Source organism: Leuresthes tenuis, unplaced genomic scaffold (genome assembly GCF_036924035.1).
Source record: "Leuresthes tenuis unplaced genomic scaffold, fLeuTen1.0.hap1 SCAF_12, whole genome shotgun sequence".
Lineage (NCBI taxonomy): Eukaryota > Metazoa > Chordata > Actinopteri > Atheriniformes > Atherinopsidae > Leuresthes > Leuresthes tenuis.
Genome location: NW_027325366.1, coordinates 4,828,319 through 4,849,515, shown reverse-complemented (window position 1 = coordinate 4,849,515; position 21,197 = coordinate 4,828,319). Strand labels below are relative to the sequence as shown.

General features: G+C 40.2%; 1 protein-coding gene across 1 annotated transcript in view; it reads right to left on the bottom strand.

Moving 5' to 3' along the window:
• Nucleotides 1-21,197, bottom strand: part of LOC140319886 (lactase/phlorizin hydrolase-like) — a 38,054-nt gene that overhangs the window by 15,837 nt on the left and 1,020 nt on the right. The window contains exons 2-18 of the mRNA XM_072397661.1: nt 21,101-21,171; nt 20,631-20,705; nt 20,432-20,525; nt 19,565-19,649; nt 18,757-19,435; nt 18,013-18,661; nt 16,390-17,925; nt 15,989-16,263; nt 15,880-15,910; nt 15,579-15,838; nt 15,280-15,478; nt 14,906-15,108; nt 14,717-14,823; nt 14,369-14,500; nt 13,981-14,204; nt 13,659-13,895; nt 12,923-13,053 (exon numbers count right to left, since the gene is read on the bottom strand). Coding sequence (XP_072253762.1) covers nt 12,923-13,053; nt 13,659-13,895; nt 13,981-14,204; nt 14,369-14,500; nt 14,717-14,823; nt 14,906-15,108; nt 15,280-15,478; nt 15,579-15,838; nt 15,880-15,910; nt 15,989-16,263; nt 16,390-17,925; nt 18,013-18,661; nt 18,757-19,435; nt 19,565-19,649; nt 20,432-20,525; nt 20,631-20,705; nt 21,101-21,171 — 4,988 coding nt within the window. The remainder of the gene's footprint in view (nt 1-12,922; nt 13,054-13,658; nt 13,896-13,980; nt 14,205-14,368; nt 14,501-14,716; nt 14,824-14,905; nt 15,109-15,279; nt 15,479-15,578; nt 15,839-15,879; nt 15,911-15,988; nt 16,264-16,389; nt 17,926-18,012; nt 18,662-18,756; nt 19,436-19,564; nt 19,650-20,431; nt 20,526-20,630; nt 20,706-21,100; nt 21,172-21,197) is intronic.

Sequence of the window (21,197 nt, the reverse complement as noted above, 5' to 3'; positions counted from 1 at the left end):
ACAGGACCCCTCCCACCATATATGGTTCAAAGTAAATAATGGTGACCGTTTGCCCTGACTCTGATTCAAGCCAGAGACAGCCGCTGCATGGACCTCTCAAAAGGATCTCACCTAGAATCACTTTTTAACTGAATCTTGAAACTGTATTAAATGTGCTTTGTATCTTTGTACAAGTTCTTTCATGTTCTCAGTGATATCACAAGCTGCATTTTAATACCCTTTTCATGATCGTACGTGGAACAATACGGAAGATATTATTATTTTGGAAAATTACTAATCAGCTTATGGAGCCACATTGCCCCCGAGTGGTCCGTAATACTGAATAGAATCCCAAACTAAGTCAACAACTTGCATATGACATGTGACATTTATATGAAATAATGCAACTATTAACCAATAATCAGCTGTTTCTTATTGTATTCCGTGGTTAACACAGGAAAATAACATTGGTTGGTTCGTTATTCATACTTTATAACTCTATAGATATCTTAACAAGTTATGGTGTTTTAGAATCCTCTGAACAAATGTTTATGAGACGGAGGAATGCAGGAGTCGAATTCTCCTTGCAGGTCGCCTTACAAAATACGCCCAGGCAGACGTCACAACAGTTTCAGGCATACCATTGGCTGAAAGTGTAGCGTAGGCCTACGCCATGCCCCGCCTCTGCGAATCAAACTCCGGAAACCGCGAGGAAAAGTCAGTTTTTGCCCAGTCATGGCATAGGTTATTGCCCAGTCATGGCATAGGTCATTGCCCAGTTATCGCATCAGTTCTTGAACAGGATATGGACGGAATATTGTAAGAGAATATGGGTGATTCTCACGAAATTGCATTTTGACGTGTCTGTAAGGATTTGATAGCCTAAACGACTAAAACAATCAAACTTTTGTTTTATATATAAAACTATGGTATGTACTAATTGTAGGACTACTGTTGTCATTGCATTTGATGGATTACTCTATATTTTATGACAACATTTCAACCTTACAATTCATTACCGTAACGTGTCCGGGCTTTTATTTTTGATCTTAAACCCAAAATTTATCACAATACATCCCCATAATTTAATATACATATAAATAGAAAAAATGGTTGGGGTTATACCCTTTAACTAGCAGTGTTATCATTTTGGGCCAAGTATTTGTGAATAATTATTTTCTGGGCAAAATACATGTGTCCGGAGCATGAACAATTCATTTCCGTAACAATGATATTTGGCTCCATTAAAATCCCTGTGTTCCAATAAATTGTTTTTTTTTTTATCCCATGATGCCTTGTGTGGAAGAGAAGTTTCAAAATGGCTACTAGGTAAGATCATCTTTCAAGTTCTTCCAGTAGATATTTTAAAAATTGTAATTATATACACCCTTTGGCACACTACTACTGTTCATTACTGTAACAGGGTATATTTAAAATAGTTTTGTAGATAATTATTTTATATTCTGTGGAAAAGTAACTTATATAGAGCCAAACTGTTAGTGAAAATATTTCTGCCCAGTCATGCTAGCTATGCTAATTAATACTATCAACATGGAACTGCCATTCATTACCGTAACGCTCTGCATTCATTACCGTAACATATGCAAGGCTGTTACGGTAATTAAATGAAGTGTTACGGTAATGAATTATGTATGTGTAATCATGGCTACAAATTGTGTGGTTCGTTATCAAGGGGTTATACTGTACTGTAGCAGCATTCCTTCTCATATCTACTAACTACCTAGCTAGCTGTAGCCATTTTAGCTAATACATTTTTTTTTTCCTTTAAAAATTCATAAAAAATTACAGGGTCCCTTAATTAACATTAGTTAGTACATTATGAAGCATTAACTAACTGTTTACAGATATATTAGCAATTCCATTCATCCATCATCTACCGCTTATCCGGGGGTCGGGTCGCAGGGGCAGCAGCTTTAACGGAGAAACCCAGACGTCTCTGTCCCCGGCCACTTCCTCCAGCTCTTCCGGGGGGACCTAGACCTAGTCTCTCCAACGTGTCCTGGGTCTTCCCGGAAGTGCCCGGAACACCTCACCAGGGAGGCGTCCAGGAGGCATCCTAACCAGATGCCCGAGCCACCTCATCTGGCTCCTCTCAATGCGGAGGAGCAGCGGTTCTACTCCGAGCCCCTCCCGGATGACTGAGCTTCTCATCCTGTCTCTAAGGGAGAGCCCAGACACCCTGCGGAGGAAACCCATTTCGGCCGCTTGTATTCGCGATCTTGTTCTTTCGGGCCCGCAACACTGTAGACGCCGCACCGATCCGCCCGTCAATCTCATGTTCCATTCGTCCCTCACTGTGAACAAGACCCCGAGATACTTGAACTCCTCCACTTGGGGAAGGATCTCATTCCCGACCCGGAGAGGGCATTCCACCCTTTTCCGGTTGAGAACCATAGTCTCGGATTTGGAGGTGCTGATTCTCATCCCAGCCGCTTCACACTCGGCTGCGAATCGCTCCAGTGAGAGCTGAAGGTCACGGCCCGACGACGCTAACAGAACCACATCATCTGCAAAAAGCAGAGACCCGATTCTGAGGTTGCCAAATCGGACACCCTCAACACCCTGGCTGCGCCTAGAAATTCTGTCCATAAGTTAGGAACAGAATCGGTGACAAAGGGCAGCCCTGACGGAGTCCAACCCTCAACGGAAACGTATCCGACTTACTGCCGGCAATGTGGACCAAACTCTGACACCGGTCATACAGAGGCCAAACAGACCCTATCAAGGGGTCCGGCACTCCATATTCCCGGAGCACCCCCCACAGGACTCCCAGAGGGACATGGTCGAACGCCTTCTCCAAGTCCACAAAACACATGTAGACCGGTTGGGCGAACTCCTATTAGCAATTACTAATACTAAATATTAGCAATTATTGTGTATTACATAAGAAACACAAGGGACCCTTATTGTAACCGGGGGCTCACACCAAAAGCGGCGTGAGCGGCCAGCTGCCATTCATTTTCAATGTAAGCTGGCGTCGATGAGCGGCCGGCGTTGTGAGCGGCACGTTGTGAGCTTCGTGAGCTTCAAAAGTTGAGAAAGGCCCAACTTTATGCAAATGAGCAGCGACGGGACGACAGCCAATTGGGACCGATCTGGATTCCGAAGGTGGAAAAAAAGCGGAAAACGGCAGAGCGCAAACACAAAGAAACACTAAGAAGGCTGCCCAGAGTACGATCCATGGTGAAAGAGGGAACCAATGTATGGATGGCTTATTATCTGCTAGTTGATATACATATAAGCCACGCCCCTTTGGCCGCTTCCGGCTTCTCTGACCGCTTCTGGCAGAAGAAGAAGCAGAAGCAGCGGGCAACCACAGCCGCTCACGACGCTTTTGGTGTGAGCCCCCGGTAAAGTGTTACCATATTAGAAATATACTTGTGTCAAGACCAGTGGTATTCTATAATGTTGTATAAGGGTTAGGGTTAGAGATTTGGACAAAACATGTATAAAGGAGGGTTGAAAAGTTATTGATTGTTTGATTATTGTATTTGATTATTGTATTGTATTGTATTGATTCTTATTCGTATTGATTGTGGTTACACTAAATAGTAAATTGACCTAAATTTGTTTTTGCAAAGGTTAGGACAGTTTCGTGAGAATCACCCATATTGAGCTCTAATTGATGGAATGAGAGTCTGGCGGAGAGTCTTTGAAAATGGCAGGAGAGGAAGATGAGATGGAAGAAGAAGGTCCGAACAAAGACAGAAAGAGAAGAATGTAGCAGAAAGATACATTTTGCGTTTTTGTTCGTCCGTCATCCTGTCTCCTCTCTATAGCACGTTTTAAACACCAAAAAGGAGCCAGCTTTCAGCTTGTCAACCTTTTTGTCAACCTTTGGTGAATTTAATTTCACCTCATCAGAGTTGGTCAGCAACCAAACCCAACTCGACCTTTGGACAGTTTTATCATTATTTGCGGTGAATTCAGACACACTACCCCGCTTGTCTTCAAGCTACCAGAAGGAAGGCTTATTCTCCGGCGCAGGAGAGCGACCGGTCCAGTCCCCGAAAGTCAACCACAACGAAGGCCGCGAGACGCGGAACCGAGAGAGACCCAGTGGAACCCGCTGGCGATCACCTGTGGTTCGGAGCTGACCTAACCGTAAGATCTGCCCTGTTCTTACATTTCAGACGGTATGCGGTGGGTGTCGAGAGAATTTGCTGTTAAAATGATACATTAATCCAAGCTGTTAGCCTTTAAATTCAAATAGTAACAAAGCTCGACTATTTGAATGATTCCGGTATCCATCCATCCCCTCCCCTTAGTTCTTTTCAATTCACTAAGTGTTTCTTATATAATCATCCATATTCAAAGCATTTCTCCTGTTGTCTTAAGGTTCATGTCTTTGGTCATATCATTTTAATAAATGTTTCATATATATATACCTATATAAAATCAACCGGATTTTGTGTATGTGTTCTTTACGTATGTGTGAGTCTAACAAAACGAGAATTCACGAGTAGCAACTATATGAGACTGGAATTTATTAGTTATTAATTAATAATTGATTATTAAATTAACATACCAGAATCGTAAGATCGTAAGATCGTAAGAAGGTGGTGCCCTAAAACGAGGTTAAATAAGGCTTATTCAGATAGTGAGAACTTTCGGATAAATCCTTATATCTTATCACATCACGCTACGTGTGTCCACTATAAATATATATTGTTGGTGCCTTGTGTGCCGGCGATATATAATTTGGCTACAAGGGATACCTTTCTTCGTGTTCAGTTTTTCCAGTGGTGACTGAGTGACTGTCTGGTATATTACCAAAGAGAGGCTCGAGCATTACTTTAGCTTGGCGATCTATGTAACTCCCCAAATCAAAAGCTTCAGCATGCCAGCGTTCTCTAATTTTGTAGGGTAGTTTAGACACCACTGTTCGTTGGTTAGTAGGATTGTCCATCTCGTATAAGAAGTCTATGACCTCCATAGAGTTGCGACCTCCAACCAAAAACATTACTTAAGTACTCAATGCCTTTCCGTTATCTGACTAGATCAGCGGCCATTTTAATGCCGAATTGATGTATGCACTGGCGATCTGTAGTTCATCCCCATAGTTTTTATGAAGCAGACTGCTTCGTAGTAGCCTTTGCTGGGCGGCATGTGAGCACAGCTGCAGACTAACTCTTGGGTTCACCGGCTGTAAACTGTTCTAAAAAATACAATCTGTCTTGATCATTGTCTGTTTTTTGTTCTATTGAGTACTCTGAATGATTTGTATTGTAGTGCATCACCTCTGAAGACAGTAATATCCTTCACTGGTAGCTGAGATTGTTTGTTGTTTAACTAGCAGTTCAGTGATTGCAAAATGATTTTGCAAGGCTTTTATTATGTCCTCAACTCTGGTTGGTGCATTATAGTTCAAATCTTGTGGAGTCACATTGTGCAGCGTTTATGGTGGTTCGTGAAAGTTCATTCTGCCTGGTTGATGTTTGCTTCATGTTCCCACCTTGTAGCTTTTGTGCCTGGGTTCTCATATTATTTGAGCAGCATTGTTTTTGCACTGCTTTCAGCTAATGCAGTCTCCAGCTCAAGTTCTTCCCTTGCAACTGTAAGTCTGGTCATTTCAAGCTAAAGCTGCTGCCTTTTCTTCTGTGCAGCCACACGTTCAAGCGAGGATGCATGTTTAGCTATTTGTTTAATGCGTGTTGATGAGCAGGAGGTTATTCTTGACACAATACTAAGGTGAGAGCATCGTGAACGTTTTGTGACGACATAGGATTCTAAATACAGCGGCCATAAGAGGAAAAAAATGCTTTTGTTATTACATTTGTAGCATTCGATGAAAACGCCAGAGTGCATCTCTGAAAAATGCAGCGACTTAACCTACCAGTGGCCAAAAAAGGAATGACATATGTACTTGTTAGGAGTCACCATAGAGAATGAACAGGGAGAAATAAAATTGAAGTGCGGTGCGGGAGGGATGGAATACATTACAGACATATTTTGGAAGGCCATAAAAAATGACGTGGCGTGCCGTAGTTTGGAGTTGTTTTTTTTTTTACCTTTTACACATTACTAATTGTGTCAGGGCTCAAGTTTTGAATGCAGGCAAGAGTGTTTGTTGCCTTTTTGGAGTCTTTCATCATTTGTGTTGCTGGCTTCCACTTAAAACAGTTCAGTTGAAGTCCAGCCATTTTCAGGGTCATGACAGAGGCCAATGTCCTGTCCAAAGACAAGCTGTTTTGGGTTGAGGTTTTGTTCAGACTGACCATTGAAAATACCTTCTCGGCATCAACATTTGAATGAGCCTCCCAAATTGGTTCAAGCCAGTCACCTTTGGAAAAAAGGAACCAAGGACCTCTATTACTTGTTTCCCTTTTAACTTAACAATGAGCAAGTCATTTTGTGTGCAAAAAATGTCTTTGTTCTTTTCTAAGGATATTCTTCCCCAAAACTCCTCAATGTCAAAGGATGTTGGGTCCTGGGGCAATCCAATGTCCATCAGTTTACTTCATAAACTCAGCACTAAGCAACAAAAAGCAATTTCTATAGTATGGACAATAAAAACTTAATCTTTAACAAACGGGTCTTTCAAAACTGACAAAAAATCTTCACTCTTACTGGTATTCACATGCTGTTTTAAACAGTGTCACTGTTATTATTACTGACCAGCGTCTGTTATTGCCTGTGAACAAGTGGAGCTGTTAGCCAGGGGATCATTTAAAAAGTTACAATACTTGGCTCACCTCTTGTAAAACCTGTAAACCCTCACTCCCTCCCTCATCCACTGGCTACTGATCAGAATCTGCGCTTCTGCGCAATCAATAAACACAAAAGGAGCAAATCCCCTTGTGCAAAAAAAATTTAAAACAAAAATTTTAACTGAACAAAAACAAACTATTAAATGTGGTATTAGATCTCTCCTTTAGAAGTCTCTGTTAGTGAATGATTTGTGATCTGTGATCATCTGATTAATACATATTTTGTCTTACAGAAACCTGGCTGCAGCAGGAGGATCATGTTAGCATTAATGAATCAACTCCCTCTGACTATTTAAATGTTCATGTTCCTCGAACCACAGGCAGAGGAGGAAGAGTGGCAGCTATTTTCAGATCAGGGTTACTAATCAGTCCGAGACCCAAGATTAGTTTGAAACGCTGATTCTCAGTTTTTCCCACCCAAAGAGGAAATCACAAAAACCTCGTGTTTGTTGTTGTGTATCGTCCACTTGGCCCTTATTCTGAGCTTCTGTCTGAATTCTCAGAGTTTTTATCACAGTTAGTGCCGAGTACAGATAAAGTCATTGTAGTGGGTGACTTTAATATTCAAGTAGATGTTGAAAATGACAGCCTAAATATTAACTTTAATTCTATATTAGACTCTATTGGATTTTCTCAAAGTGTTCACAGACCTACTCACTGCCTTAATCATACCCTTGACCTTGTGCTGACTTATGGCATTGAGAGTGAACAGTTAAGTGTTCCCTCAAAATCCTGTCTTCTTTGACCATTTTTTGATAACTTTTGAATTTACATTACTTGACTATATGACTTCTGAGAAGAATTCTACATATAGAAGGTGTCTATCAGAGAACGCTGTACTCAGTTTTAAAGAGTTAATTCATCCTTTTCTTCACTGCCATGTGCAGATATGACAGAGGATGCCTACCTAAATTTTACTCCAGTAGAACTTGACTCTCTTGTTGACAGCACTATAGTTTCAATGCGTACAACACTGGACAATGTTGCCCCTCTGAAAAGGAAGGTAATCTTTCACAAAAGGTCGGCTCCTTGGTATAATTCACAGCTCCTTTAAAGCAAGAAAGCTGGAGAGACAGTGGCGTTCCTCTAATTTAGAAGAGTCTCAATTACTCTGGAAAGATAGTTTAATAACGCATAAGAAAGCCGTTCGTAAAGCTAGAACTGCTTTTCATTAGTCATTGATAGAAGAGAATAAGAATTATCCCAGGTTTCTTTTCAGCACTGTTGCCTTTGCGCCCAAACTGCAGGTTTACTTGTTGTTCCCAGAGTTTCTAAAAGTAGAATGGGAGGTAGAGCCTTCAGTTATCAGGCCCCTCTCTTGTGGAATAAAGTAAATGTCCAGTAAATGTCCGGGAAGCAGACACCCTTTCCACTTTTAAGATTAGGCTTAAAACTTTCCTTTTTGATAAAGCTTATAGTTAGGGATGGCTCAGGTGACCCTGAAACATCCCATAGTTAAGCTGCTATAGGCTTAGACTGCTGAGGGACCTCATCTGTCACACCTTTCCTATCTTTGCTCTCTTTTCCCCCTGTTTAATTTCTCAAATGATATTTTGTACATGTGACATTATTGTGGTTATTAACTTGTGTTTCCCTGTTCCAACAGATATCCTTTGAATGGCGTTATGGTGTTTTTCCCCCCACTTTTCTCTCTTTTCTGTCTTCTCAAACCCCAGCTGGTCGAGGCGGATGGCCACCCTTCCTGAGTTTGGTTCTGCCAGAGGTTTCTTCCTGTTAAAAGGGAGTCGTTCCTTTCCACAGTCGCCTCAGGCACGCTCAGGACGGGAGATTGGACTGAAAAGAAGTTTCGGTGCAGTCTGTTGGATTCCTTAGCTAGAATATTGTTTTTGAATTGGCTCTACGTGAATGAATTGGATGAATTTTAAATGATTTAATTGGATTTGATTGGATTATGATTACAATGAATTGAATTCCAATTGGCTTGAATTGGACTATATTATTTAAGTGCCTTGAGATGACATTGTTGTAATTTGGTGCTATATAACACTAAATTGAACTTCTGTAGGGTTTTGTTATCTTACATTATAAACACTCAAGAGAATTAACACCTTATAGATTAGATCATGATCCTTTCTTGATAGAAAATTACACTAAGATTACAATGTATCAGGCCCATGCCCTTTCTTAAATGGCCTCACATAGTTCTCTTCTATTGAAATGGTTGTAGACTGGGCACAGCATATTGAGACAGGATGGATCAAATACTACCATTTTAACTGTCAAAATGTAATCCTTATTCAGTGCTGATTTAATAAAAACATTTAACAATCAACCTATGAAAACATTAGTTCACAATCGATCTTCAAATCTAAATAATTATGAATATCAAATTAACTTTTGCTTTGTTCTTTGGTTACAAAGTCGCTCATTGTGATTGGAGGATGTCACAGTTTGGCTTACTAACAAGCTACATGCCATTTTAGAGTCAAAGCATGAAAATGATAATCTTTCCCTAATTTTTAACTTTGTAAAAGTCAGCTCTGCATCCTGGTGCGATATGAAAGCAAACCCTATTCTTTGAATAAAAGCTACTGAATAAAAGTGTTTAATTTCCCCTTTCAGGTGGTCATTGAGCTTTTGTATGCATTTAAGCAATACATTGACTCCAATTTATTCATCTTGCCTCAAACATGTTGCCCAACACCAGGCTATGTTTCAGTCAGGCACTATGACCAATGAGCAGGTGATGCACCTTGCTAGAAAACCACCTCGACATCCCATCACTTCCTGGTTTTAGACACACTTCATATGTTCTTGAATCAAAATTCAATTCAATTCAATTTTATTTATATAGCGCCAGATTACAACAATTGTCATCTCAAGGCACTTAAGTAATATAGTCCAATTCAAGCCAATTGGAATTCAATTAATTGTAATCATAATCCAATTAATTCATATAGAGCCAATTCAAAAAAATAATATCCTAGCTAAGGAAACCAACAGATTGCACCGAAACGTGTCTTCAGTCCAATCTCCCGTCCTGAGCGTGCCTGTGGCAACTGTGGAAAGGAACGACTCCCTTTTAACAGGAAGAAACCTCTGGAAGAACCAGAACCAGGAAGAAACCTCTGGCAGAACCAGACTCAGGAAGGGTGGCCATCCGCCTCGACCAGCTGGGGTTTGAGAAGACAGAAAAGGGGGAAAAGAGGGGGGAAAAACACCATAACGCCATTCAAAGGATATCTGTTGGAACAGGGAAACATACGTTAATAACCACAATAACGTCACATGTACATAAAATCAATTGTGAAATTAAACAGGGGAAAAAGAGAGCAAAGTGAGGAAAGGTGTGACAGATGAGGTCCCCCAGCAGTCTAAGCCTATAGCAGCTTAACTATGGGATGTTTCAGGATTACCTGAGCCATCCCTAACTATAAGCTTTATCGAAAAGGAAAGTTTTAAGCCTAATCTTATAAGTGGAAAGGGTGTCTGCTTCCCGGACATTTACTGGCAGCTTATTCCACAAGAGAGGGGCCTGATAACTGAAGGCTCTACCTCCCATTATACTTTTAGAAACTCTGGGAACAACAAGTAAACCTGCAGTTTGGGAGTGAAATGCTCTGTTAGGAAAATACCTTACAATTAAATCTTTAAGATATGGAGCTCGGTCATTAAGAACTTTATATGTGAGAAGAAGAATCTTAAATTCTATTCTGAATTTAACAGGGAGCCAATGAAGAGAAGCTAAAACTGGAGAAACATGATCTCTCCTGTTAGTTCTCATCAGAACTCTGGCTGCAGCATTTTGGATCAGCTGGAGGCTTTTCAGAGAATATGTGGGACAGCCCAATAATAAGGAATTACAGTAGTCCAATCTTGAAGTAACAAATGCATGAACTAGTTTCTCTGCATCACCCTGAGACAGGATGTTCCTGATTTTAGCAATATTACGAAGGTGAAAGAAGGCAGTCCTAGAAACCAGTTTTATATGTGCGTCGAATGATAAATTCTGGTCAAAAATAACTCCAAGGTTCCTCACTGTAGAACTAGAAGCCAATATAAGTGCCACTACAGTTAGTTCAGCAAATGAAAGTCCTCCCCCCAGCAAGCTGTGGTTAACCATAATCAGACATTGCTGAATTAACTATGATGTATGACTTAAGTTGCCTAATATCTCTCTTGGATTTATGACATCAGATGCTGTGGTCAGTTGCTGAGCTGTTCATAATGGTGGCTGTTCTGACAGGATTCACTTAGTTAATGGCCATTGTCGGTTACAGAATTCATATTTGGGAAAAGTAAAAACATTTAATTGATGAGACACTGAGAAAAGGACTTTTTAAAAAAAATTTCATTTAAACATACAAATAATTCACAAAAGTCATCTCACAGTGCTTTAACATTATTCATTACAGTACTGGTTTTCTAATCATCATTTCTACATAAGGAATTTGGTTTGTAATCATACTTGGAGAGATCAATTTTTACCCTCTGTAGGCATTTGCATTTATTAGCTGTACAATAAATAAACAAGACTGTCTGAGGACACATCCACAAGGTTTCATACTTCTGCAAGTCACAGCCTGTCGGCTACATTGTGTGGTACAATGTCTTTGTTTTCGTTGTCCTGCAAGTGAAGCTAATACAATACTTAAACCTATAATATTTCACGGTTCATACCTGACATCTGTCATAAACTGTGAATCCTCATGGAGAGAAGATGCAGAAATTTGGTTGCAAGTGAAATGATGAATTGAACAGACACAAGAATAAATTAACATAATGTTGTTTTGTATCATTGCAATAACAGATAAATGTGACTGAATAAAGGGGTTTACTGTAATGGACATTTCCTAAACTAACCAAAGAATTGTTTCATTTTGGACTCCGTAGAGAATAAATATCTGTCACGGTGAGTGGTGCGAGAAGGGACCCAGATGCAGTTCTTTAACTTCCAAAACAAGGTTTATTCCAAAAAACAAGACAAGGCAAAAACATAAAGCGCGGCAGAGCCGGATCAAAAATACTTAACTATGAAACAAGACTATGACTGTGAAAAAACAAAGGAACAGGACTATGAAGCAAAACCAGACTTATCTTTCTGTGACTCGACATGACGTGGAAGCATGAAGGGATAGTGAGGTAAGGATTCTGCAGTGACTGAAAGGAAACCAGAAGACTAAATACTGTGGAGGGAGTGATCAGTGAATGAGGTGCAGCTGTGAACAATTAACCAGGTGACTTGAGTGAACTGAGGTGGCAGGGGAGAAACAGAACTAGAACATAACTGAAACCATGATTAAACAAACTGTGACATTACATAAACTTCTATAGCCAACTGTGACAATATTGGTATTATTGAATTCAAAATACTGGAAACACTGTTTATATTAATAACAGACAGGCCATGAAATCCCCTGTGGTTTATTTGGATGATGCAGTGAGAATGGAATATGAAAAAAAAATGGATCATGAATGAGATTTTCAAATTCTGAGACATCTTTAACATACAGTTCTAGTTAAAGGTATATTCCAGATGGTTTTTTTTCGTTTTCTTTTTAATGGGGTTGTGTGAAGTACTTTTGAGTAGTAGTAGTAGTGTATTTCCTGCCATAGACAGCATTTAGAGCATTCACAGTATGTAGAATCAGGGAGATGATCTATCAGCTACACAGAAAAGAGTGCCATGGAAACATTTTCCTCAATCTGGACCAAATCAAAATATTTCATGCCTGGTGTATCCTGCTACTGATGAGTTAAATACATCAAGAGATGTCAGACTAGACTGGATCACTCACTGTTGGGAATTACTTTTGGAAAGACTTGAAAAATAGAAAGCATTTGTGAAGTTTTAGATGGAAACAATTGCGGGTCAGTGGCTCCATTCTGTTAGCTGTTAGCATGGCTCCTCTGCCAGAATTCATCCGTGATTCTCCAAACTTTGAGTGCTCTGACTTCTGTTAACTGGTAAGTTAATACACAACTACTCATGAGAAGTTGTCATAACTCCACCATTACAACAAAAATGAGTAAATGAAAAAATAAAATCCCTTTAAAAGGCATGACAAACAAATCTGCAAAAGGTTAAATTTAGACTTTTGGAGAATGCAGTTAAATGTTCATCTATTTATCTTGAGGAAACCACAATGCATTTTCAGTTACAATTTCCTCTCCATATTTACCACGTCAACATCCTTATTTCTCTTAGAACTTTTTTTCCTTGCAAAGAACCAAACGGATAAACATATTACTCCAAACACTGCAACAATCAGCAGAGCAAATGTGGTGGTAAGCCCAGTCTCTGCGTCACTGATAGAGAGCTTCATACCCAGGAACTTCACAGCGTTGTCTGTGACCGGTGTGCTCGTTGCTGCACTTGTTGCTGCGCTTGTTGCTGTGCTTGTTGCTGCAGAAAGAAAACGCAGAGACATGCGCCATAGCGGTCTTATTGATTGTGGTAAGGCTTTTAACATCCAAATGATTTATTCCACATTGTATTTTGAACAGTTTGTGAATACAAAAGGTATTTGCTTCCTTGCAAAGCTTTTATAGCAATATTGCACTTTTCTTAGAACGTAGATGGCTTCAGCAGATGACAGATAACTTAGCTTAACACAAACTCTGGAGACAAGAGGAAACTGCTTGCTGGGCCTTGTGTACAAACATGTTCCTCTATGACTCACTTGTTAACACTCTTCTACTTCCAATAGTCAGTTTATTGTAAGGGAGGTTGCACTTATTAACACTCTTCAATCCAGTTGTCAGTTTATTATGAGGGAGGTTGCACATCAATCTTACAATCATCACAAGACTCCAAGTAGGAAGTCGGCTTTCAGGTTTTTGACTTTATTAGTGCAATTAAGTTGTATTAACATACAACAAAACTTATTAATTAATGAACTTTAGAGGCACTCGTTGTCAGATTTTTGAACCTTTCAGCAGTTCTTGAGTCAAAACAAGTATGTGAGCCACATTGAATAAGTTTACCTTCAGGATCGGGGTTCAAGCAGTCATGGGGTCCTAAAGCAGGGTCAGGGAATCCGTTGCAGCTGATGATGCTGTTGTAGAAGGACACAGAATTTTTGGCCACTCGAGGCCGATTGGGGTCAGAATGATTGACATAAAAAAGGCCAAATCTCTCTGAATAGCCAACAGCCCACTCCAGGTTGTCCATCAGTGACCAAGCTGTGTAGCCACGGATGTCCACACCATCTAGCAAGTAAGCTGGAAAAACAAAATAACTGTAAATGATGTTTTCTTGAATATCCTGCTCTGAAATGCTTTATTTTTCATGAAATTGCTTTAATACCTTTCAACACCTGGTTGATATAGTGTTTATAGTAGTAAATTCTGTGAGGATCATTCAGATCAACAGGCCCCCGTTCTGAGACACCATTCTCAGTGATGATGATTGGGGGATTTCCAAACTCCTCTTTAATGAACCTCAGTAATCTGCGAAGGCCAAAAGGTGTGATTCTCAGCCATGAAGAGCCTGTTTCCAACCAGGTGCGATCGGAAGTTACCTCACCACCCCTGTGACAGTGAAAAAGTGGAGATTTTAAACTCAAATATTTCATACCACAAAGAAGGATTTTTTTTTTCAGAGAATACCATGAATATATAGGTTCTAAATTTACTGACTTTCAAGTAGAATTAAAAAAAAAATACTGCTTTCACCAAAGATGGCATTTGCTTACCTGTCGGCCAAAAGATGTTGAGTGTTTCCATGGTCCACATAGAATGCCAGGTAAGAGCAATAATGATTGAGTCCAAAATAATCATAGGTCCCATTAATTCTCTTGATCTCCTCAGGTGTAAACTCAGGAAGCCTGCAGTGTTTAAAGTGCACCTTAAGAAACAATGAACTTAAGGAAAATGTAAATGCAAAGCAGCATAAACCATGTGCAAAATTAAAATGTATCTGCACAGAGATCATCAAGAGGAATACAGACAATCATAAGTTTACTTACTACTGTGTCTATATGTTTCCATTGAATCTCTTATGTGACTCACAATATTCTCCTTTTATGTTTTAATGTTAATACCTGGACTTTGGTAAACCACCAGCAAGACTGCGCTCTCGAATGATTCTCTTAAACATTTCATCGTAATCTCCTTTAAATATTGGATGGGCAAACCAGCCGAGATACCACTGCACATAGAGAGAGACACAGCAGCCATTAAAGAAAATAGTGCAACATGTTTCGTGCAAAACGTATGAGGATTAGAAATACCCGCAGAACATGTCGTGCAGCATCAATATCCTCCTGCTTATTGGGGTTTCTGGGTTCTGCCCAGTCAGAGTTGACAGTGATGGAGATCATTCCATTCTGTTTGGCTCGATACTTGTCATTGTACACATGATAGGCCTCAGCGTGAGATTTGATAATGTTGTGTCCAACAATATAGGCATGAAGGTCAGGCCGTGAGGAATCTCCTGGAATCATACAGTGAATGATTTTTTTTAGTTGTATGTTATTATCCGATTGGGCCCAGAAATCACACTGGCAAAAAAATATATTTACATTTTGGTTGTAAACACTCCTCACTGAAACAAATTTAAATCCTTATCCTGGCCACAATTTTGATTTCCTTGACAGTCTCCTACCTGGGGCATGGACTGCAGTCACATAACCTAGCACTGCCATTATGTATGGTTCATTAAAGGTGATCCAAAGTTTTACTCTGTCGCCAAGACTGCCAAAGATTACATCAGCATAATCCCTGAATCTAGCCACAATAGTCTCATTGAGCCAGCCCCCAGTTTCTTGAAGAGCTTGTGGAAGGTCCCAGTGGTACAGAGTAACCTGACAAAAATTAAATAGAAATAAAAAGTTTACATAATTTACAGACTTCCCATTTTAGATATTATTTGAGAAACTAAAAAAAAAAAAAAAAAAAACTTACTTGAGGCTGGATGTTTACAGCAACCAGTGCATCCACCAATCTGTTATAGTAGTTGAGTCCAGCCTCATTAATGTGACTAGTGGTACCATCAGGAAGTACCCTCGCCCAGGATATGGAGAAACGGTAATGGGACACCTTGAGCTGCTTCAATATAGCAATATCCTCTTCTAATTTATTATAACTGTCACAGGCAATGTCTCCAGTGTCATGATTTAACAGCTTATTAGGCGTGTGGGAGAACTGATCCCAGATATTGAGACCTTTGCCATCGTGTGGGAGAACTGATCCCAGATATTGAGACCTTTGCCATCTGCTCTCCATGCTCCTTCAACCTAAAAAATGTAAATGAAAACAATGCATTTGTATAATTCTCTGATAGCTTAATGAAGACGTATCAACCGAACACTTACCTGATATGATGCTGTTGCACTACTCCAAATGAAATCCTTTGGAAACTGTCCATAAATCATCTTCTCATCATATGTTTCAGGGAAGCCATTATCCTTCATGATTTGGTGGTAGACATGAGCCGAATACCTGGGCGTTCTTGGCCGATTTGGGTTGTTGAAATCCACTTGGTGCAGCCCAAACCCAAACCCAGATCTGTAGCCATATAACCACTCAAAAGAATCCATTAGAGATGTCGCTATGTAGCCTTTCAACCTCACTCCATCAAGTTCATAAGCTGTTATTAAATACACAAACACAAATAAGTGGTCAAGGCGAAAAACAATCACAAGTGAACCTCACAGTGAACTGTGAACTGTGAACTTGAGAATGTAATATCCCAAATCTAGTTATACCAGTGTACCTTTTAAAGCCTCATCAATATAGGTCTTGTAATGAAATACTCTTTCGGCGTCATACATTACAGCCGCTCCATTCTCAGTGATGTAAATGTCTGGATCTCCATATTCCTCCTTGATCCAGTTGAGAAGTCTTCTCATGCCCCATGATACAGCTCTCTGGTTTGGGACGGATGTAGTAGGTAATTCAATCAGCTCCTCTTCTAAAAAGTCCCAGTCATGTTGATAGGACTCGGGAGAAAGCGGGCCTGTAATATGACTAACTGTCTTTGTGGTGTGGTGATTGAGACAGAACACGTCAGCAGTTCCCTTGATGAAGTTCTTTTCCTCTTCAGTGAAGGATGGGAGTCTTGAGTCTGACTGACCTTGAAGTTCACATTTTTGGCGAACTTGCCATTTCATTGCATCAGGGTAGTCGCCGTTCTTGAAAATAGGGTGTGCAAACCAACCCAGTTGGAACTGCAGCGCACGGTCGGCAGCCACAATGTCACGGGGAACATTGACATCTTTAGGTTCAGCCCAGTCAGCATTGAGAGCAATGGATACTAGACCACTTTGGGAGCTGCGATACTTGTCATCATAAGTATGGTAGGCCGTGGCGTGAGCTTTAATTAGGTTGTGTGCAACTTTGTAAGGCGCAGTTCCTGGATCCATAACATTTGGCGGGATCTGTCCAAGTCCATAGCCTAACCATGCAATTGTATGTGGCTGATTGAAAGTAATCCAGAATTTTACTCTGTTGCCAAATGTGGCAAAACAGAAATCACAAAAGTCATTAAAGATGTCAATCATCTGTACATTGTCCCAGCCACCAAGGTCTTGCAAAGCTTGAGGAAGGTCCCAGTGATAAAGTGTCACCATGGGGGTGATATTATGTGCCAAGAGGCCATCAATAAGTTTGTTATAATAGTCAACACCTTTCTGGTTCAGGGAGGTACGCCGACCATCAGGAAAGATCCTGGACCAAGACAAAGAGAATCTGTATGACTTTACTCTCAGCGCTCGCAGCATGTAGAAGTCTTCCTCGAGTCTGTTGTAACTGTCACAAGCTACATTTCCAGTAGCATTATCAGGAGTATTGCCGGGTTTCTGAGTGAATGTATCCCAGACACTGGGTCCCTTTCCATCAGCATTCCAGCCACCTTCAATCTGGTAAGCCGAAGATGAAACTCCCCAGCTGAAGTCTTGTGGAAAAGTACCATAGTGGTACATTTGTGTGTCAAATTTCGACTGACGAGAGAATTTTTCCCAGATGACCTTTGATTTAGATGGAACCTCTGAGGGTGGCAGAGTGATGGAACGGCGAGTAAATGGTATTTCTAAGCCTCTAAGACCATTGTATTTGCTTGATCCAAAACCATTTTGCTTGATAACCTGAGAGAAGAAGTATGCAGATTGCTTTGGGGTTCTCGATCTGCCTCCATTTTGGAAGTTAACGTGGTGAAGACCAAATCTTTGACTGTAGCCTTGTTTTCCTTCAAATCCATCCATGAGTGACTGCACCGTGAATCGCCGCACATCCACTCCATCCATGGTTATGGCTAGAGAATGGATTCATAAAAGAATGCATCAAATTGTGAATTCTTTCCAGTCTGTGGTCTCTTATCAAAGAAATAACAAACACTGACCTTGCAGGGTTTCACTGATGTAACCCCTCATGTATTCCACTCTGCTGGTGTCGTTGAGGCTGTCCCCACTGTACTCTGTTGGCATCCCATTCCCAGTTATGTAGATAGGCACTTTTGTAGTATTCAAGTATTCTGTTGAAATGTACTTTAGAAGAGAACGAAGGCCCCAAGGCACCGAATAAATCCAGTCAGAGGCTGTAGAAGGCCAGGTGGGGTCCACATGGGCCTGGAAGTCTCCCACTTCCATAGGACCAGGGTTGCACCCACCTTTACTGCTGTTAACTAAACGGGAAGTATAATGGTTTAAACCAAAAAAGTCAGCAGTTCCTTGTATCCGCTTGCTCTCCTCAGCAGTAAAAGCTGGAAGTATTGCTGGCACAGAGCTGGGACACTCGTTTTTTTTCTTCTCAATCTGAGTTTTAAGTGAAGCAGGATAATCTCCATTTACAAATATAGGATGAGCAAACCACCCTAGCATAAACTGCAGGTAGCGATCTGCAGCGGCCACATCTTCAGGTCTGGATTTGTTCATGGGCTCAGCCCAGTCAGAGTTTAATGCAATGCCCACTTTTCCTCCCTGTGTGTTCCTGTACTTGTCATTGTAGACATGCCAAGCCTCTGCATGGGACTTGAGTATATTGTGAGTGACCTGAAAAGGTATAAACAAATATAAGATAAGTTAAATGACCCGGAGCAACAATTAAACACTGTTTAATTATTAGCCGATGATAACATGACTTTCACCTGATAGGAAGCAACTGCATGATCCTTTACTCCAGGGGGGTGCTCCCCAGTGCCATACCCAGCATGGCTCACAACCCAGGGGCTACTGAACGTGTTCCAGGTCTTGACCCTTTCCCCAAACCTGGAGAAGCAGAAGTCTGCATAGTCCTTGAAAGCTTCAACAATTGCAGGGTTGGTCCATCCACCACTGTTCTGGAGGGCCTGGGGCAGATCCCAGTGGTAGAGAGTAGCAACAGGTTGTATACCATATTCAATGAGAGCATTGATTAGTTTGTCATAGTAGAGAGCCCCTTTCTCTGATTGGCTTCCTCTGTGGCCTGTGGGGAAAATACGGGCCCTGGAGATGGAAAACTGGTAAGTTTTGACTTGCAGACCTCGCAGGAGGTAAAGATCATATACCACCTTATTATAACTATCACAAGCTAGATCAGCTGTCTGATTTTCAAAGGCTAGGCCATCATGACCAAAGCGATCCCAAATGGTCTCTCCTTTCCCGCCCTCTAACCAGCCGCCTTCAACCTTGAAAGACTCTGTAGAGGTAGCCCACTGGAAGTCAGAAGGGAATGATTCAGCAAGGACAAGGTCTCGTTCTTCTGTGGTTTGGGCCTCAAACATCTGCCTGATCTTCTGATAACTATTGCTGAAGCCTGTCATCCTTTTGAAATCTGCTATACCCGAACTTTTGAAAAACACAACAGTGAACATAGATAGATAGATTAAAAAATGCTATAAACACGAATATATTAATGTTTCTAGTCATACATACATATATATATTTTGATATATGACATAGTGAGGTGAATCTTACCTGGCTGGAGCATCCTGCACATCCAGCTTGCTTAACACGTCCTTCATGTCACATCCCATGATATTCAAGCCGTTGTCCTTAAGGACTAAATGTTCAAAACAGATTCAGTATTTAATTTCTGCAGAATGATATCTGGAAATATCTACATACAAAATATAATGCCAATACTATGTTTTATTTAAAGCATAAGCCTGAAAGACATCCACTTTAATCTTCACCTAAAACATCATATTCAAAAAGTCTTTCTCACACTTCAGCTCTAATATCTGTTTGAATAATATCTTTTTAGTACCAAACAAGTCCAAAGGCTGTTGTCTATAAACTTTACTGGCCAGTACAAGAAAAATTTACTCTGTTCACCTTCACCATTTCCAAAAATTTTATTTTTTGTCCGTATCATACTGTATAATTTGCAATATTGCAGTTCACAACTTAATTGACAATCATAATGTTTGGATATTTCTTTTTTATTATAATTTTTTGTTATAATGATTCTAATTAATGTCATGGACATAATTAAGAGTTTTAGCTGTGGACAATATTTGGTGGTTATTATACCACGAGAGCCACATTTACCATTAAGGAAACAAAAATTTTCTTTAATCTAAAGTCTTCAGGAATAGCTCCCCAGCCGTCTTGAAGAACATTTCAAACCTTCTCTTTGCATTTTGGCAGCCTTTTGTTAAATCCTCAGTAAAGATGATGTCGCAATGCTTTAATAATGTTCAGGTCTGGGTTATGCTGTCACTAGAAGTAGCAGCACTTCCAGTATCTGTGTTCCTTGTTTTCTTGGTATTCATTACTAATGAAAACTATCATGTAAGGAAAGTTATATCAGAGAGTAAAGAAATGTGAAATGGCACTCACCATGGAGTAAATCTCCAAGAACCTGGTGATTACTATGAGAACAATCATGAACATTCATCTTGTAGATCAGGACAGGCAAGTTCCCAGTGGATGTCTGCAATATAACATAATATGCATGTGACTGCAGTGTGGTGGGCGTGTGAAACATAAAGTTGAATGTTACAATTAATAATCATAATAACTGAAATATTTACAGTACCTGTAAGCTCCTCAACTCCTGTGCCAAGTTTGATGAGGCACAGTTGTATTCAATGTGCACTGACAAGAAGTCCAACTGTTCAGAACAACAGATACAATACAGAATGTTATCAGACTCTTTCTTTTCTTTTTGTTTGTTAGGGGCATCCTGTTTTCAATAAGTAGAGCAAATACAATCCTATCAAGCTATTTCAGTATTCCTTTCTTTTACCAACACTGTAGATTATCTTTAGATTTTTGCTTCTACTAAAAGTTAATCACCTCTTATTTCACATCTACCAAAATGTTTAACTTTCTTGGTGTAGATTAGGAACAGATTTGGCAAATTTGCTCTTGAATACACTGTCGAAAGCAAATAACCCAGTATTTCTATATTGAGCCATTGCTTTCAGAATTGTTTTTCTCATGTTAGACATAACAGATTTCACTGGCATCTAAACATAAATAATGAAAGTAGCAGCTGATGCTTACACTTGTTGAAGCTTTAATGTGGGAAAGTGTTGCAGCATCTGTTGCTTTCAGCCCCAGTGATAGACGTCTCCCTGGAAATACAAAGGAATGACAGATA